Source organism: Wyeomyia smithii, chromosome 3 (genome assembly GCF_029784165.1).
Source record: "Wyeomyia smithii strain HCP4-BCI-WySm-NY-G18 chromosome 3, ASM2978416v1, whole genome shotgun sequence".
Classification (NCBI taxonomy): domain Eukaryota; kingdom Metazoa; phylum Arthropoda; class Insecta; order Diptera; family Culicidae; genus Wyeomyia; species Wyeomyia smithii.
This window is the reverse complement of record NC_073696.1, coordinates 211,917,146-211,936,269: the sequence shown is the minus strand read 5'-3', so window position 1 is coordinate 211,936,269 and position 19,124 is coordinate 211,917,146. Positions and strand designations below refer to the sequence as shown.

The following is a 19,124-nucleotide window of genomic DNA, read 5'->3' as shown; positions in this document are numbered from 1 at the left end:
TTGGAGATGTTCATAATAACATGAGTTCAAGAATGACAATCACTATCACTTGGTCTTTTCGTTAGACATTACACCATCTAATAACAACACTACATACCTGTAAAATGCCTGTCCTTAGTACAATAGCCGTAGCATTGAACTTAAACTTAAAATAACTCGATCAAAATAATATTTAAATTATATGAACGATTTCTATATTTATTCGAAGCGCGTCAAAACGCGCCATCAAAAGATAAACAAAACGCTTGCAGTGTAACCAATATCATTTCAGTTTTTTGTTATTGTATATCTAACAACGTTTTCTAGTTTTGTTAGATTTTATATCCAGATAACGTTGAAACTATGCGAAAACAATTTCAATATTGTAGCGAAAGAAACAACTAATTTTGAAAGGTTGAATATTATTTTTTGTCATCATTTTATAATCAATTAAAACTGCCACTGATAAAAGCAATTGTCGATCTAGTTGCACTGCGCAGACACAACACATTTGCGCATGCGCTGGTTAACAGTTGTCATAGCAACAGATTTGCGCATTGCCATTAGTACTCGAGATGTATTTTGCCACTCAATTATATCAAGTTGGCTTGCTTTCATGCAGTAATCGGTACTTGTTCTACTAGCCTTCATGTTTTGCGCTTTTCTGGTGATATTGATGTCATGGAATAGGTAACGTCAACTATTCTATACCAACGTGTGTTACTTGGGAAATTCGTCGACTACTTCAAAAGTTTCCCCATCTAGCACCAACCTACGACGGACTACCACGCACTCTGCCAGCCACCATGTATTTCGTTTTGGCAGAGTTTATGACAAGCCCTAATCTCGCAGCTTCCCTCCTGAGAGGTCCGAAGGCCTCTTCCACTGCTCTACGTCTAATACCAATGATGTCGGTATCATCCGCAAAACCTAGAAGCATGTGCGACTCGTAATAATGGTGCCGCTTCTCTGCACACCAGCCCTCCGTATAGCACCTTCCAATGCGATGTTGAACAATAAGTTCGACAGCCCGTCACCCTGCTTCAAACCATCTAACGTCACGAAAGAGTCCGATATCTCACCGGCTATCCTGACGCTTGATATAGAACCTTCAAGGGTGGCACGTATCAGCCTAATCAGTTTTGTTGGGAAGTCATGTTTGAGCATAATCTGCCATAACTCATTTCTCTTAACTAAATCGTACGCTGCCCTGAAGTCTATGAACGGATGGTGCGTCTGCAAGTTGAATTCTCGAGCGTCCCCCTCGAAAACCGCATTGGTACTCGCCAACAAAGGTCTCCTGCAACGGCCTCAGTCTGTGGAACAGGATGCGGGAGAGAATTTTGTACACGGTATTGAGAAGAGTTATGCCCCGATAATTGCTACAGTCCAGGCGATGACCTATTTTGTAGATCGGGCATATGAGACCCTCCAACCAGTCCGAGGCCAATTCTTCATCAGACCACACTCTCAGCATGATCCGATTGATGGCACGATACAGCTGTTCGCTCCCGACTTTAAAGAGTTCAGCGGGAATGCCGTCCTTCCCAGCTGCCTTGCAGTTTCTCAGCTCCTTCATTACTTTCTTCACCTCGTCCATGGATGGTGGATCCACAGCTTGACCATCATTCTCAATAGTCATCCTGCTCCTTTCGACTCAACTGTTTCCCTCACCGTTCAACAGCACACTGAAGTGTTCCTTCCAACGACTGGCCACCTCTGTTTTAACGGTTATCAGGTTCCCCTCCCTATCGTTGCACATGACAGGGGCTGTCACGTTTCGATTCCTAATTCCGTTGACCTTCTTGTAGAACCTCCGCGTATCGTGCCTGGAGAAGTATCCTTCCGCCCCCGCAAGAATACGCTCCCAATGCTGTCGTTTCTTCCGGCGATGAAGTCTCTTTTCAGCGGCTCTAGCATCTCAATATTTACTCATGCTCTGACGAGTCACAGCCGTGGCCAACATGGTACCCCTGGCGCGGTTCTTCTCCGGGTTCCGTTGTACCCAAAACTTCTCGCGCTGTAGTGCTGATCGAACTGTGGTTGTGTCTCCACTGTTCATTCAGGTTCCCTTCAACTCGTTACATTGGATTTCAACACGTTGGACATCCGGGTGCGGATCTTGGCTACTACGAGATAGTGATCCGAGTCAACGTTCGGTCGTCTGAACGACCTCACGTCTGTAACGTCTGAAAAGTGCCGTCCATCAATTAGAACGTGGTCAATTTGAGAGCAAAGCTCTCCATTCGGGTGCATCCAGGTATGCTTACGTATGTTCCGTCGTGCAAAATAAGTGCTACAGATAGCCATCCCCCTAGCTGCAGCGAAATTAACAAGCCTCAGGCCATTGTCGCTCGTAGCAGAGTGGAAGCATTCCCTACCAGTTACGGGGCGGAAGAAGTCTTCCTGCCCGACCTGTGCATTTGCATCTCCGATGACAATCTTTATATCGTGTCCTGGGCACTCATTATATGTCTTTTCCAGGAGCTCATAGAAATCCTCCTTTTCGTCATCGGGTTTCTCGTTGGTCGGTGCGTACACATTTATTAGGCTGTAGTTGAAGAATTTGCCCTTAATTCTCAGCACGCATATACGGTCACTGATCGGCCTCCATCTAATGACACGCTTCATCTGTTTTCCAATTAGCACGAAACCGACTCCTCTTTCTTCTCTTAAATGAAGTGTTCGCAATAGGATCTACAACATGTACGAAGTTAGAGAAATTTCTGGATAACAAACACATTGTTCAATTGTTGTAGTGTTTATACATTATTGGCAACACTGTAAGTGCCATAAAGCAGATATACCAAAATGTAGAGAATCTTCTTCTGTCCAACGTGTTCTCGGCATAAATAAAAGTATACTTGTAAAGCATACACGTTCGGTATTGTAATCCCAACATTTTTGGCAACGAAGATGGGATTTCGCGATTAAATTCGGCGATCGAGTGCTTAAATGCGAAAAGGAACTGTTTTAATACGAATAAATCGGATAGGTGAATTTTTTTTCTAAACGTGAAAACGTAGTACTCATACACGAGCGGCTACATTGAACCTAACCTCACAGCGGAAGATGGACAAAGCAATTTTGGCATCTTTTGATGTCACGGACACAGCGTCAATAGCAAGCCGGTGGACGAAGTGGAAAAGATCACTTCATCTTTGCCTGGAAGTGAATTGTGTTTCACTTCCGTCTCGTAAGCGTTCGTACTTATTACACTTCGCTGGCCCTGAAGTACAGGACATATTTTATAATATTGAAGGGCCTGATGCGAATGCTCCCTTAGGCACTGATGTGTTCTCAGAAGCTATTCGTTTGCTTGACGCGCACTTCGCCCCGCTCAGAAATGTTCCTTACGAGCGATGTGTGTTCCGGAAAATGATAACACAGGAGAATGAACCGGTTGAAAAGTTTATTCATCGACTCCGAGATCAGGGGCGTCTTTGTGAATATGGCGCCGCCCTGGACATGAGGATCACGGAGCAAGTATTTGACAACTGTGAATCGGATGCCTTAAGGGAAGCGGTATTGAAGAAAAAGCTAATGACGGTTCAAGAAATTGCGGAGGAGGGTCGAGTGCTAGAAACTGTGAAGCGGAATCGGGACCAAATGAAGAAGCTACCGGAAGAAACGCAGCTGAGTCTGGTTAAAAAGAAGGGACGTGAAGAGGTTTGCTTCCGCTGCGGTAACACAGGACATTTCGCCAATGACAAAAAGTGTCCAGCAAGATCCAGAGCCTGTGATAAGTGTCAAATTGTTGGGCACTTCAAGAAAATGTGCAAAACAAAATCGAAGTCTGGAAAAACGTCGTCTCGGAAGTCAAAAAATTAAACAAGTGCGAAAGACACATGATACGATATCAGATTCTTCAAGCGAATGTGCAGAGGAGACCGATTCCGATGATGTGCAACAAGTGTATGCGACTGGTTCTGGTTTGGAAACAACGACATGGTTTGTAGGGGGTATCAAATCGGAATGGATCATCGACTCTGACGCCCACGTCAACGTGATGACTCGAGAAACATGGAAGCGACTGAAACACCAAGGGTGCATTGTGAGCAAAGAGTGCGAATCGGACAAAGAACTAAAAGTGTATGGAGATGGAAAACTAAAACTTTATAAAATCATTAAGACGGATATCGTATCACGGAATGAAATAGTGCATCATGAAATTTATGTAGTGGATAATCAAAAAGGAGCTAATCTTTTGAGCAAAGCGACATCTATTGAACTTGGACTGCTCGAAATCCGCGGAGAGGTGTTCAGTGTCGGTGATGGTGAGCCTCCTATCGGAAAATTGAAAGGGGTTCAAGTTGCAATTAAACTGGACAGTAAGGCATTACCGGTCCAACAGTCATGCAGACGTTTGCCGATACCATAGAAGGCACGACAAACTTACGGACCTGCTAAAACAAGATATCATTGAGCCCGCTCCACTCAACATCACCTGGGCCTCTCCTCTCGTAGTTACCCCCAAGGATGGTGGACGCAATGTGCGGCTATGCGTAGATATGCGCCAGGCCAATAAGGCGATAATCCCGGAAAAACATCCTCTACCAACCTTCGAGGAAATAATGCCTCATTTGGTGGGATGCAAAATATTTAGTAAGATTGATTTGGCAAAGGCATTTCACCAAATCGAATTGACACCTGAGTCACGCGACATTACCACCTTCAGGATGCTTATTACCGGTATACGAGGCTTATGTTCGGAATGAAGGTGGCCCCTGAAATCTTTCAGCGGTGCATCGAAAGAGTGCTAAAAGGATTAAAAGGAGTGAAGGTGTTTATTGATGACTTGCTGGTGTATGCATCATCTAAGGACGAGCATGATATGCGGCTAAAGGCGGTGTTGACTCGTCTAAAGGAGAATGGGCTCACTATCAACGAGGCAAAGTGCGAAATTGGGCAATCGACAGTGAGATTTATGGGACACCAGCTGTCTGCAAACGGAATGCTAGCAAAAGCCTCTCCAAGACGGAGAAGAAATACTCTACGTTAGACAAAGAAGCCCTTGCTATTGTTTGGGCAACGGAGCGATTTGAAATGTATCTCCAAGGCTTAGATTTTACAATCCTCACTGACCATAAACCGCTCGTTCACATCTTTAGTGAGTCATCCTGTCCGAATAAGCGTCAAGAAAAATGGGTTCTTCGCATGCAGTCGTATCGATATTCCATTGCATACGTCCCTGGTGAGGCGAATATCGCAGACCCTTTTTCCAGGCTGTGTGAGACGGTTGACACTAAAACTTACGACAAAAGGTCCGGGAGGTTCTGAACTCTATAGTCGAAATCAGCAAACCGGCTGCAATCACCATGACTCAAATTATTCGTAGCTCCCAGGATGACCCAGAGTTCCAGAAGGTAGAAATGGCACTCAATGACAACCAATGAAACGCAGAGTTGAAGACATTCGCACCGTACAAATCCGAGTTCTGCTTTTCGAAGGACCTTTTACTGCGCAGGGACAAAATTGTGGTCCCAGTCGATCTCCGAGAATCTATAGTTCAGTTGGCACATACGGGACATCCTGGAAAAGAAAAAATGAAAAGGCGTTTGCGGTCAGCGGTGTGGTGGGTGGGTCTGGACTCGGATGTCGAGAAAGCCTGTAGAAGTTGCGCTGAATGCCAGATAGTTGAACCAATGAGCAAGCCAGAACCCCTGACGATTCGCGAAATGCCATCCGCTCCTTGGGTACTGAGCGCAGACTTCTTGGGACCACTCTCTAACGGCAAGTATATTTTCGTAATGGTGGATCTTTACAGTCGTTTCGTGGTTGCTGAGTTCATGACTCGTACTTGGTCTTCCGACGTCATCCGTTTTTTGAACCAAATTTTCACGAGGATGGGTCGGCCTTATGTCCTGCAAACTGACAATGCTAAAAACTTTTCGAGTCTTGAGCTAAAGGACTACTGTGTCGATTACGATATCAAACTTACGCACACCACACCATACTGGCCGTCTGCGAACGGTGAAGTAGAGCGCCAAAACCGCTCGTTGCTGAAAGCGCTTAAAATAAGTCAGCAACAAGGGACGGATCCAGTAGACGCACTTCAAGAGCATCTCTATCTACATGTACTCATTAACGCCTCACAGTGTCACGGGAGTTCCTCCTGCCACTCTGATGTTCGGTCGTCGGTTCCGAGATCTATTTCCCCATGTACGTGACGGAGTGATTTTCGATGAGGAGATGCGAGATAAGGATGCAGCCATCAAATACCGTGCGAAGGAAAATCGAGATAGGAGAGTCGGAGCCAAAGAAACATCCATCAATGTCGGAGATGAAGTCTTAATGAAGAACATGCAGCTAACGAATAAATTATCACCGACGTTCCTTACCATGCCAGCTACAGTCGTTGAGAAAACCGGTAATATGGCAACGGTGCAAACAGAGTCCGGTCAACGGTACAAACGAAACACGTCGCATCTTAAAGTTTATCTTCCACCCACACCAAGGCCAGCTGAGCCACCATTGAATACAACAGCCCGAACACCAATTAACGGTGAGCCTACTGAGCTGGCCGTACCCATCAGTCCACGTCATGATCGACCTCGTCGAATCGTTGCGATGCCAAAACGTTTCGAAGACTTTTGTTTGATTTAGATAAAATTTTTGTATTGCTTCAATTAACTTCTTTTATTGGAAAATATGAGGTATGTTGTAGTGTTCATACATTATTGGCAACACTGTAAGTGCCATAAAGCAGATATACCAAAATGTAGAGAAGAAGAGCGGCATAAATAAAAGTACACTTGTAAAGCATACACGTTCGGTATTGTAATCCCAACATCAATCATAAATTAGGATCTAAATTTGTTAGTGAAAACGTTGTTTGCCTTTTTTGAATTTTGTTGTCATTGTTAGTTTCGCCCTGATGACGAAGTAGTCTGGAAATATTTCGGTATTATTATGCAACATTGGTTGACACATTGTCCCATTGACATCACACGACATTAATGTAATGTCAATGACTTGAGATAGCTAAAGGCCCAAGCTGGACTGATTTATTTTTCAACTCCAAATGATCAACTGCAAATGTCGTTAACGCGTAGTCTGTCAACCTGGCATTCTGGGTGCTATTGCATCGATAAGCAGCGCAAACAGAATGCTACCAGGTTTGACGATATAATAGATCGTTGCGTGGAACGGCCTAACCTCACTTTTTGTGACAGTTTCGGAAGGTTTGCTTACAAGGTGTTAGAATTTGGAGCGACTATTCGATTTTTCGTTGTTCATACGATCATTGTAACTTATTCCATAATAAAAATTATGAGAAACTAGTGATAATAAACACATTTCTAATAAAGTAAATCAATCCCGAAAAGCATCAGAACAAAAACCTTTTTCGGTTCCATCGGAAATAAACCTAACTCCGCAAAATTTACCTTCCAGAACTGTCAAATGACGTCATCGTGCAACGATCTATTAAATTTTATTCATTTACGTTCTTAACTTATAGAGGGATGACGAAACATAAATACTTCGTAATATGGAATTTTGAAAATAATTCGAAATATAGCAATAGTGTCTTGCCCCTAGGCACTAGCCAAAAATTAGACCATTTACGAGACGTTTCTTAACTCAATTCATGGATGAAATAACGCACGTAAAAGCAACATAAATATCAGCAGGATCCGTGACACCTATCAGTTCGTAAAATAGTCTATGGCCCGAGCAAAATTTCAGCTCAATCGGACATAATTTAGTGATGCCTCCCCAACAGACAATTTTGTTGATTTTCAGCTTATTATTATTATCCAGCTTTTTACGCACCATAATGGCGGTCGCTAAGATGCGTGTTCGTAATATGCGAACCTCTCTGCTTACGTCAGATTTGGGTTTTTTTAAAAATTGGCAACACAAATGTTGCCACAAATATTTTTCTTTTGATAAAATATTGCAAATTTCCGCTGAAACGCGAATTACAGACAACTTACAAGCAGAATGCAATCAACTTGTACGTCAGATTTATCGTATACCAGCATACAAGAGTGAACGCGATAGACTGTTCGATACGATTAACGAAGGCATTCTGTCGCGTTCGCTCTAGTTGACTGGTATACGATCAATCTGGCGTGCACGTTATCTGCATTTTGCTTGCAAGTTGTCTGTAATTCGCGTTTCAGATGTAATCAGCAATATATGAAGACTTCAAACTGACGTAAGAAGAGTTGTCAAAAGGGTGGGTAATTTTGCATTACAGCGTCCGCCATTATGGCGCGTAAAAAGTGGGATAGCTTAAGACGCCGTTTTTCGACTAAATTGTTTGTTGAGTCAAAGCGCTCAAAGTTTGACTCTCGAAAAAACAAGCATTAGATGCATTTTAAACATTAAAATGATGCACCAAACCACTTGATTAACTTATTCATGATTATTAGGCATACTGAGTTTTTTTTCGGGTGGTTTATTTTTGAGGGTCAAAAACTCCGAATATTAATCCACTAAATTATGACCGATTGAGCCGGAATTTTCAATATGTGATTTTTTGAACCAATAAACTATGTACATTAAGGTGGGGCAAAGTGTTATATTTTCACCAGGGGACTGGTGTGGATGTCGAACTGCTTACATTTTTCATCTACCACGCATTGATTCTGGTTCCAGCGAATCTGGTACCCACTTTTTGGTTGATTTGCCCTAAAACAACTAAAATAGAGTTATAATTGCCAATTGACTTTTTTTCGAATAAATATGTTTATAAATTAACAAACAAGGCTCACGTTGGTTTACAGTACAATGTGTATAATTTTGATGCCATGGTGATTTCATGATTGGCAGGCAAAATTTTGACAGCAGCACTTCCTTGCTCCATACCTGGAAGGAGAAACGGATACGAAGCTGTGTGAGTGTCAAAATGAACCAGAATGATATTCATCGCAAACAGTTTTTGTATTCATTGTCGTTTTACAAAATATTTTAGTTTGTTTTTACGTAAAACAATAAATTTCAACAAATTAGTCTGTAAAATTCGCCCTTTCAAACTGCTCGATGAATAATGAACAAAATGAATTTTCTTTTTCTCGGCCTTATCGAGCCCCAAAGAATATCCCATAAGGAACTGTCAAAAAGTTATTTACAAAATCAATGCAGCATTTTTCGAGTAGGAATGAGACAATTGCAGGGCTGCGCAGGTACACTGCCTTCAAAAACAACTCAAACAGTGATTTTATTTAGGGTGTGGTACCATTCGAGTAGTTCATTTTGTACCAACTTTTTTGGAAGATTCCTTCCTGAGCCAGGCACGTTTTATGGTTATGGGATTGTTCCCGAGCTTCAATTTTTAATTAAGCTATCGATCACTCAAAGAAATCGACACGACACTATAAAGTGTTTTGCACTTGATTTCGCCCTACTGGTCGTGAAACACCTCATTTTCAAAAGGAAGACACTTTCAATTCTCGTGTTATGACATATAGACATGAAGTGTTTGGATTTTGAATCTCAAATGAATATTTACCGAGCTTCGAATGGTTTTTATTCGATTTGAAAATGAAAATAGTTTTACATGGAAGTGATTGCATATTACATAGCCTTTAGTTCATTTATAAAATTTAAAATTTAATTTTTACTATAATCATTACTATATTCATCGCCAAATATAATCTTTGAAGAAGCCTGTAAAGCAAACAAAGAATTTAATTATTTGAATTAAATTTTAATTAGTAAACAAATACTTGCCTCTAGCGTAAAGATGCTTTCATCAGAATCTCTGTGATCTTGTGCTGGATGAACGAAATAAAATTAGAATTCGATTCTTTTACGTGACATAAATCACTTACCTTGCAAAAACTTACAGATGTAGTCCGGAAAATCGTCGAACTTCTAAGCCGTATGACACTCGCTGACTTCTCATCTTTCGCCATTTTTCTACTTTTCAGCACAAACGGCACTTCATTTGACATATAAAAACAAAACAAATCAACTGAAAGTGTTTCGCACATGATAATCACTGTGATGAAACAGTGGGGCAGATTCAAGTGTAATTCACTTGAAAGGGATGTTGGAATCATACGTAAAAGAAGTGCGGCTCATGGATGTAAGTTGATGTGTGCGACAACTTGAAACGAAAGTGAAAAATAATGGAATTCGATAAAAAAAATTCTTCTAATAACAATGCGGAGTCATTTTAATATCCAATTGATGAAACACTTAGATGGAGCGTGCGCAGTTTTTTCAGTGAAAGTTTCGACGTTTCAAATCACACCTATTTGGCTTTTGCAAGGGAGTGACAGGTTGCAAAAGTTGATTAATTTTTGTTTACTTTTGATGTTTTCTGAAGTCTTTTCCGCTATTGGAGAATTAGGAATAGTAAATGGTCATTTAGGATAACTCCTGTATGATATTCTGCAAAAGCAACAAATAATTCGCATGACTTGTGCCACCTGGTGTGCCGCCTGTGACATATAATTAATTATCGATAATTCGCGTTGACGGTGTTGCTGATATTTGTTTGGTTTTTGCATGCGAAAAAGAAGGAAGGAAATATTTTTGCTTTTGTCATCACGCACATTTTGACAATTACATATGAGTGTTCACATAGGTGCGAACAGCCTTCAAAATCTCTTTCAACGCGAATAACCCGAATTGGCTCACAATATTCTTTCCGCATATCTCTCCCTCTGAGGATTGCTAGAAGAGATAGCATGATGTCATCCCCCTGGAAAAAAGTTTTCAGTTAGTTTCCAGTCCCGCCACATAACTTAGTGGCGCTACTAACAAAAATGTATGTCGCTGAGAAATCTGCAGGTCATTTAATACAAACGTCAAGTAGTCGTAAGCGTATCTATCTCATTTATAACATAAAAATACTGCGATTTTGTAATATAAATTATTATTATGGCTCTTGTTAGATCATTCCAGTAAAAAATCGAACCCTTAAAATCTGGAGTGCAGTTTAAAATTGTATTTTTCTTTTGCAGATTGCTGTTGTCACCGGTGCTACATAATTTCCCTACTCAAACGTTACCCGGTGCCTTGAACAAGACTCCAACTGCAGTAACAGCCGGCGGAGCTTGGTCCACATTATCTTCACGTACGGTGATCCGAAATCAATTCCCAAGACCTAAAGAAACTAAACGAGTTCGTGTCCACGGTTGGTTAAAACGTATGTCAACACCGGAAGGTCGACGCGTTATTATGAGACGAATTTTAAAAGGTCGACATGCGTTATCACATTGATAGCAAAATGCATGCTTGTTGTGCTCATTATTCAATGTGAAGACACGGTACATTAACAAAATAAATATAGCAATGATATAAATAAAATAAATATGCAAGGAACCATAGCTATCGCTTATTGACTACGTAGAATAATCAAACTGTTAACAGTCAATGATTAGTAGGTAAAAAATAAACGAGTTTTATTACAACTATTCGAGCATTGTTTCATTTGGAAGAAAACGGAATTATGTTCTACGAGACCACTAAGTCCCACGTACTTCTTGCGCTGTTTACGCATAAATTCAAAGACACCAGAGCGCCTTTGTGTGTTTCTTTTACCGCCAGGCAGCTGCCCGAAGCTATGTTATAGATCGGAGTTCCTTTCTAAAATCAATGAACAACGTTAGCTGGAGCGAAAATGCAAAACCAATAAATATTACCGTTTTACGATGTTTCCAAGCCTGATCGCCACCCATTTCGTGGCATTTATTTAAAATCGGTGTACCTCTTGTTGCACTAGAAGGAGCTTCCAAGCAAAGCAACTGACCGAGAACCAACTCAGCTTTCTCGGTTTCGTACCACATTTGAGTTTTGACTCTCAAGCAAGACTGCAATACAAGCTTGGAACCTTTTTTCCACAAACTTTTTTCCTTAGCGCTTTCGGTCGTTACACAAAGACTGGAATTGGCAAGCCGTATCTGGAAGCTGCTGATGTAGTTTCGTTTTCTTGAATGCCATGGTTGAAACTTTGGCTGCGACACGTTACTATCTGTTGTTTTTTCGCCTGGAAGCCTTAACTGAGGATAAATATTTTTGAGATACCACTCGAAAGGCTTGCATTGCAAGCTTTTTCTCAATTCCTGCCGATTGGTGATATCACCAGCATCAACGCGCTCCGCTTGCGGTTGATTTTTATAAAAGTATTTTATATAATCATCCATCCAAACGAGCGCCAACCGAAGCGAGTTACGAACCATTGTATCCGTTCCATCAGGTGATCCGTAAGGACGTCTCTTGCGAAAAACATGACCAATTCTTGAACATGGAAGCAATTCAATAGATCCACCGCACTGCCAGGTTCGGAATGATATCTCCAAGTTTTCTCCACCCCAGATGTCCATTCCCATATCATATTCGCCTAAACTCTTGAAGTATTGCCTATCTATTGCGAATAGCCCTCCGGCCATAGTTGGTGACTGAAATGGACCGACGAAATCGCTTTCTTTAGCCAGCATTCCCTTCGGTAGATTGTCCCATTTAAAATGCAATCCCCAATTAAAACCACCTCTAACTAGTGGGCTGGAAGTATACTCAAAGGTGTCCGAGTTGATAATGTCGATTACCGGCATTGCAAGAATGGTTGCATTGATTTTAATCCGCTGTAGCAATGGTTCTATCCAGTTTTCATTCACTTCGATATGGCTGTCGAGAAAAATCAGCACATCTCCAGTAGCGTTTCGAGAGCCATACACTCGAGATCGCATTAGGCCCTCTCTTTCCGGATTTTTAATTAGTCTTACCTTAGAACTTTGAAGACTTTTTAACTCCTTCGGGAGCTCCGTTGTTAGCTCATCCAAATCACTGCAATCATCAACGAGAATAATTTCGTGTAGGAGATAAGAAGGTGTTCGCCGAAGCACCGAAATCACCGATCGTATCAATGTTTCAAGATGTTCATTGTAGAAGCACATTATAATCGATGCTGATGGGAGCACCTTGTCATAGCTTTGCTCATGGCACCTGAAACAGTTTCTCAGTTTCAAATATAATACGGCGAATTCGACAACAATACTTACAACTTATGCCTCGTGTCAGGCACAGGACGAAACGGTCCTATCTTGTTGCTCACTAAAACATTAAATGCATGTCTTCTGTAACCGACATCTCTGATGAATTGTTCTTCAGAATTGCGCACCATTCCAAACTCATCGGTTCCATTTGGGAAAATAGGCTGCATTTCTTCAATCAATTGATGGCTCATCTTTCGGAATTTTTGCTCTTTCTTGAACCGATTTAGTTTATCTTTGAAAAAGCTGTTGCTTTTGTCACTCGATATTTTCCCGTTTCGACCTAAAGGTCCCAACTGGTTGCCAGCCTGCCATTGAGTTTCCTTAACTTTGCCTTTTTGCTCAACCGGACTTACAACAGGCATCTGCTTGTCATCGTTTGATCCATTATTTGTCCCTGCATATGCTTCCGAAACGGAAGATGCTGAGTTTATACCACTGTTCAGATTCCAGTACAGATATAAACTGATGGACCAGGTCAAAGAAGCAACGATAACTCCCCAGACGAATGACTTGCTCACCATTTTTGAGATTCTAGAAATTTGCAACAGGTACACTAAATTGAATTATCAACCGTCAATAGGTGAAAGGGCATTTGATTGCCGTATCATATCGGTCGATGGAAGTTACTTGTTTTGCTGTTCCTTACTTCTTTGTATTATCCTTAGGCATTCGAAAGTGAACCAATAGAATAAATATTCTAATATCAATTTAAATATCTTTCATTATTCTGTTTTATTGATATGATTTCACTTAACGTGAAATAAGAAAGTGGAAAGCAACATGTTTGCAAATATTATTAACGAGCACGAATGTAATGAAAAAAATCAAAATCGATACTTTTGACAACCAGATCAATATTTCGATACAAAAATGAAACATTTGCTACTGCACGCAAAAACTGACGTATAGAGGCGCTGCTTTTTCGAAATATTTGTTTTTGTACAAATGGTAAAGTCGCAGTCCAGGTGAAACTAAAGATCCTCAGAGGGAGCGATAAGCGATGAAAAAAAACACTGATTTGGCAACTAGGTTTCACATATCAGAGGTGTCTGATCTCTTCTCAAAGCGCAATGTCCACTAACTATTTTGTTCGGCTCGTATGATGATGGTGACGGTGGAAGTCCTGGGGAATAATAAAGTGCATAACAAAAATCGTGCAGGTGTTAAATTTTATGTTTATGTTTAATTTTATATACTTTCAGCATTATTCTGTAGACCATACAAAGGGTTTGTGAACCACCAGTTAAAAATCACTATGATGAAGCAACTTTGGACCATTTTTCAATTCATGTTTTAGCAATAAAACATGAAAAACGTGTAAAAATAAATATATTCTTTATTGAACCTTATTGCAAGCCCTTTAATGTGTTACCTTTCTTGTTCGTTTGGCTCGAATTTTGATATGTTCGTTTGGCTCACAACACACTCTTCGCATATCTCTACCTCTGAGTATTGCTAGGTGAAACTAAAGGCCTAGAGTCTAGGGCTTTAGGTGAAACATCTCTCAGGATTTCACCTTCCTCACAAAGTTACGCCAACGCACTCGGTTCATAGCAGTTTTTCAGCGTCCTACATTTCCGAGATCTTGCTCCACTTGGTCACAGAACAGATATGCAACTTCGAACAAAACTCTGCAGCAAATCGGTGCCCAAGCTTTCGCATTCATTTTTTGCTGTACCATCCTACATTGATTTTACAGTGCATCGTTCGAACAGTTTGCTCCAATAGTTTGAAAGATGATCTTGAGATAGTTGAATCTATCAAAATCAAGTTAGGACAGGAAAGCATTCAAGATATCTTTGAAGCGGAAATTCAGTAACAATGCATAATCAACCTCAGTAGAACAAATTAAACTAAAAATCTTTGAACCAAGCAAAAAATGACAATATCATTATCATTAATATCATTAATATCATTAAGCGTCGAGCTGACCAAACTGCTACACCTTTTCCAAATACAATCTTGAACAGCTCAACGATCGATGACGGACTATATGCACGGTAAATCGGTTTTGCTCATAGTGACAATTTTATGAGAATTTAGGTCATCAGATGGCAGCACTAACCGTCGGAAAGTGGTCGTGTTCAAAATGTATGAAAAATTTGGAAGTTACGTATCTTGTTCTAGTTATCTTTGGTTGACGTTAATTTGACAGAAGTTGTGTGGGCTATCTGTCGAATTGCCGCAAACGCAGCCGCAACGTATCTATTGTGTTTAGGCCTTAACAGACGAAACACTGCTTTCAACGTCGCAAAGCTCGATCATTTCAAACTTCCATTTGAATAACAGTCATTGCACGACAACACCGACTGGGTTGCTGTCTTGCAATCTCACATCCAAATTTGACACGCATGCACGTACGTTAGCGCCGATGTCGAAATACAGCGCGGGCACGGCAACAGATGGTGCTAGCACAGACTAACAGACGTAACACTAAAACCAAGCTCCATCACCACAAAAAACGATCATTTCAAAGTTTCATTCAAATAACAGTCGTCGCGAGACAACGCCGTCTGGGGCGCTGTCACGCCATCTCATACATATTTCGTGGTTCCCAATTCGACACATGAACGTGCGCTAGCGCTGTTATCGGAATACAGGACGCAGCGCGAACACGGCAGTACTACACATTTGCAATGCTGGCGTTCTTACGAAGCCAAATATCCGGTTAAGCAGTTTATACGAATATGCGTCTTTTAAAGCTCGAATTAGACACTTAGTTTAAGATGGAGTCTGTACGATTTTACGTCGAGGACGAAGAAACAATAAATCAATAAGCAATTTGTTTATCGCATAGTCAAAGAGACTAACGACCTTTTTGGGGTAAGAATTCTATACCTAATACGGAGTTAAGAGATATAGACCTTGATTAGATTACTTCCCGAATAGTCTTTAAAATGCCTTCAAAATGATGAGGCAAGTTGTATTTTGATCTCAGCATTCTTGAAATATCGAAATAAACTTACCGTTTTGATTCAAACTTAGAACAGTCTCAAACTTCGAACACTTTGGAATTAAAACCACGTTACTACAGCTAGAGTAATGATAAAGTATGATTATTGTATATCATTTCGTTCCACGAAATATCCTTTATCCAGCAGGCATTGAAAAACGTGACAATCAGTGTTGAGACGGTTTTCCTATCTATCTCTTATGTCGAATTCGTTTTTACGGCAGGACTTCACCGTCCCGGACTACACTTTGCAACTGAAAAAAAACACTTTCCGAGCAGTTGCAATGGTGTGCGTAAAACCTGTATCAGACTAGCAGTGGTCAACCGCTACCGTTTCGTTCTTTTTCGACCAATCAGAACACAGCGGTCGACCATCGCTTGTTGTTGTTGCAAAAAATAGAATCTTTTCTATTTTTGCCGCCGACCGTTCCCAACGGTTGTCGGCTGCTGTCATTGACATGGCGAAGGCAACGGCAACGCTGGTTGGCGATGTCAATTTTCGACCAACGCACACTGGCAAAAATGAATCCAAATTCCCACTAATTAAAAGCCGCTGGACTGGATACCTCAAATATAGCATTTCTTATGTAAAATTGGCCAATAAATCGATAGGTGATATTTTCATTCTGTGCAGGGCACGGGAAAGGGTCTATATTTCCAAAAATACGCAAAAATAGGGTGAAAAGAGGCAAAAAAGACCATTTCCCAAAATCAAAAATTTCAAAAATCAATAATAATAATCAAAGCAAACCGATTTTGACGCTTTTTTTATTTTGTCACATACGTGTGAACATGTTGGTTTCTTCAAAACTGCACTCTGTTTCTTTCGCGGACTGTCCGGAACAGAGAAAGGGGAGTCCGGGATAGTCTGTAAAATAAAATAAAAACAGTTATAGGATATAGTGTAGTCCACGGTGTAGCTACACCGCAGAAACGTAGACGACATTGGTGATAACATTGAAGTGTTCGGAATTTGAATCAAAGCCGAGTTCTAAATTCTCGTTAATTTATTAAACAACACATGTTTGAATCTGTATAAATAGCACTTAATTGCAACAAAAATAAAATAATCAACATGTTAAACCTTTAAGATCGACGAAAAAATTCTTTTTTAGTTAATTTTCTTGCAAGAAGTTATATCATAGCTTAACTGTATGAAATTTGATGCATTACGGTACATTTTTATTCATCTTGTCAACAACTCACAAAAAACTTAACTGTTTAATTCCTCTGACGAATGAACTGAGTCATGACTGATTTGAATTTCAATTTAGCGGATCAGCATTTTATATTGAAAATGTAGTTTGCCAGTTTGATGGTTTCATTATGGCATACTAATGAATAATAACTACGTTGACTGTAATCCCGTCCTAGATTTTGGACATCGACCTGTATACTTTTATTGTATTACTCATTTAGTTACCCATTGATAATAACTTAGTTTTACTTTATTGCTAAGAAAAAATCACAGGAGGGTTGTGTGCAAAGCCACGACCGCAAGGTTGAAGTAGAATACTTTTACACAGCTCTACTTATGGCTGTACATTAACCTACGGCCGGGCGAATCGGTTCGCGCCGCTTTTCGCGTTTAGCCTGGCAGAGGCCTAATGCGCACGGCCAACACAATACAAAGGTGTTTTCACATTGAAAATTAGACACGGCTTTACTGGAGTTAGTGTTGGCAAATGCATCTACCGCTAATAACGCCGCTATCGTACGAAAGCGCGTCGTTTCATGTGGGGAATAATATCAACAACGAAAAATGACGCGCGTCTAAGCACAGAAGAAGTGCCGGTTGATGTACGGCAAAAATCTCGCCTGATCGCTCGCGTTGGCGTTCAGCCTGGCAGAGGCATGAGACGTGGTGACCAACCACAGGGCAAGTGATTTGTTTAATTTGAAGGCAGTCACAGGCGCAACCCGCTGCTATTGTCTGTTACTGCTAAGTGCTGATATCTGCTGCTACTGCTGTCAACGACGACGACTAATAAATGTAGCTAGTTTTCCCAGAAACACTTTTTTATAGCCGAAAGGTGCTACGAAATAGGCCATGCCTTTCAGCTCAGTTTTTCCATTCCCTAATGTTCTTCAGACGAATTATTCCACAATTCGCATATGTATCCAGCGAATAAACACCGATGGTGCTCTCACACACGCAACGATTTTACCCCTAACCGTATTGCGGTTTGTAACATCAAGCGATTTCGTTTGCTCGCTGTTGCGTGTTGCATCATGTTGCATCTTGGCAACTGGGAGACGACGAAATTCTGTTCATGCTGATTGAGTGAATCAACTTCATATCAGCTCTGCATAGTCGAACTAACTGTCTTTGTGAATGCGTTCTAACAGGGCAGTTTGTTATTCAAAGTCGGTTATGCTGATCGCAGCCTTTGCGCTGCCCCTACAGTGGGGGGTTTACTAAATAAAGTAAAAATTAGACAACTATAACAAAATTTGATTGCTTCCCGCACAGTATGTCCGCTTGTTTTGATGCCAGAAAATTATACACCTTCAATTATTTGTTTATTTGCCTTGAAAAAGGTATTTTGCGGTTCAAAATCGGTTGCTGAACGCAACCTTTGAGCTGCCCTAACAGTGGGGGAATTTAGATACACGGACAACATGCACTGTGGAAGCTAATTCACATTCAGTAAATTAGACGGGTGCGACAGATTTAAATTGCTAGGATCCAACACAGAATGCTTGCTTGCGTTGTCAAAAATTATTAACTTTCAATGACTTGTTTATTTGCCTTGAAAAAGGCATTTTGATTTTCAAAATTGGATTTCCTGATGGCAATCTTCATGCTGCCCCAACACGGAGGGAATAATGGCAGTCTGGCGATACACGCTGAGAAAAACCGCGCTGCTCCTGAGACGTGGTGACCAACCACAGGGCTAGTACTGCTGCTAAGGAAGGACGACTGCTGTTGTCGCTGTCTAGAACTATTATGAGCGGCTTCGGCTGAAACAGGCTCTTATATAGACAAAATAGCATGTTTCCAATTGCAAGGTATATGATTCTGTCGACCGTGCTTGGGAAGCAATCATATGACGACCAATCAGAGGTCGAATTTTTCGTTTTGACAAAGCTTAACTATTTTCAATAGTACAATAGTGTGAATAATAAAATTACAATTATTTTCTTTTGGGAAGAATCTTAGAAGATTTTCCAATCTATTGCTACAAGAACGAAGGAAATCCATCGAATACTAACCGATTTATTAGCATTTGAAATTG

At 40.8% G+C, this 19,124-nt stretch overlaps 1 protein-coding gene across 1 annotated transcript; it reads right to left on the bottom strand.

The window, feature by feature from the left end:
• Positions 1–11,317: 11,317 nt before the first annotated feature.
• Positions 11,318–13,762, bottom strand: LOC129727411 (polypeptide N-acetylgalactosaminyltransferase 35A). The gene is made up of 4 exons (XM_055685236.1): positions 13,579–13,762; positions 12,939–13,463; positions 11,583–12,882; positions 11,318–11,526 (listed from the first exon to the last, which is right to left on the bottom strand). The coding sequence occupies exons 1-4, from the start codon at positions 13,599–13,601 to the stop codon at positions 11,395–11,397; spliced, it is 1,980 nt and encodes a 659-aa protein (XP_055541211.1). The 5' UTR covers positions 13,602–13,762; the 3' UTR covers positions 11,318–11,394.
• Between the last annotated feature and the right edge of the window lie 5,362 nt (positions 13,763–19,124).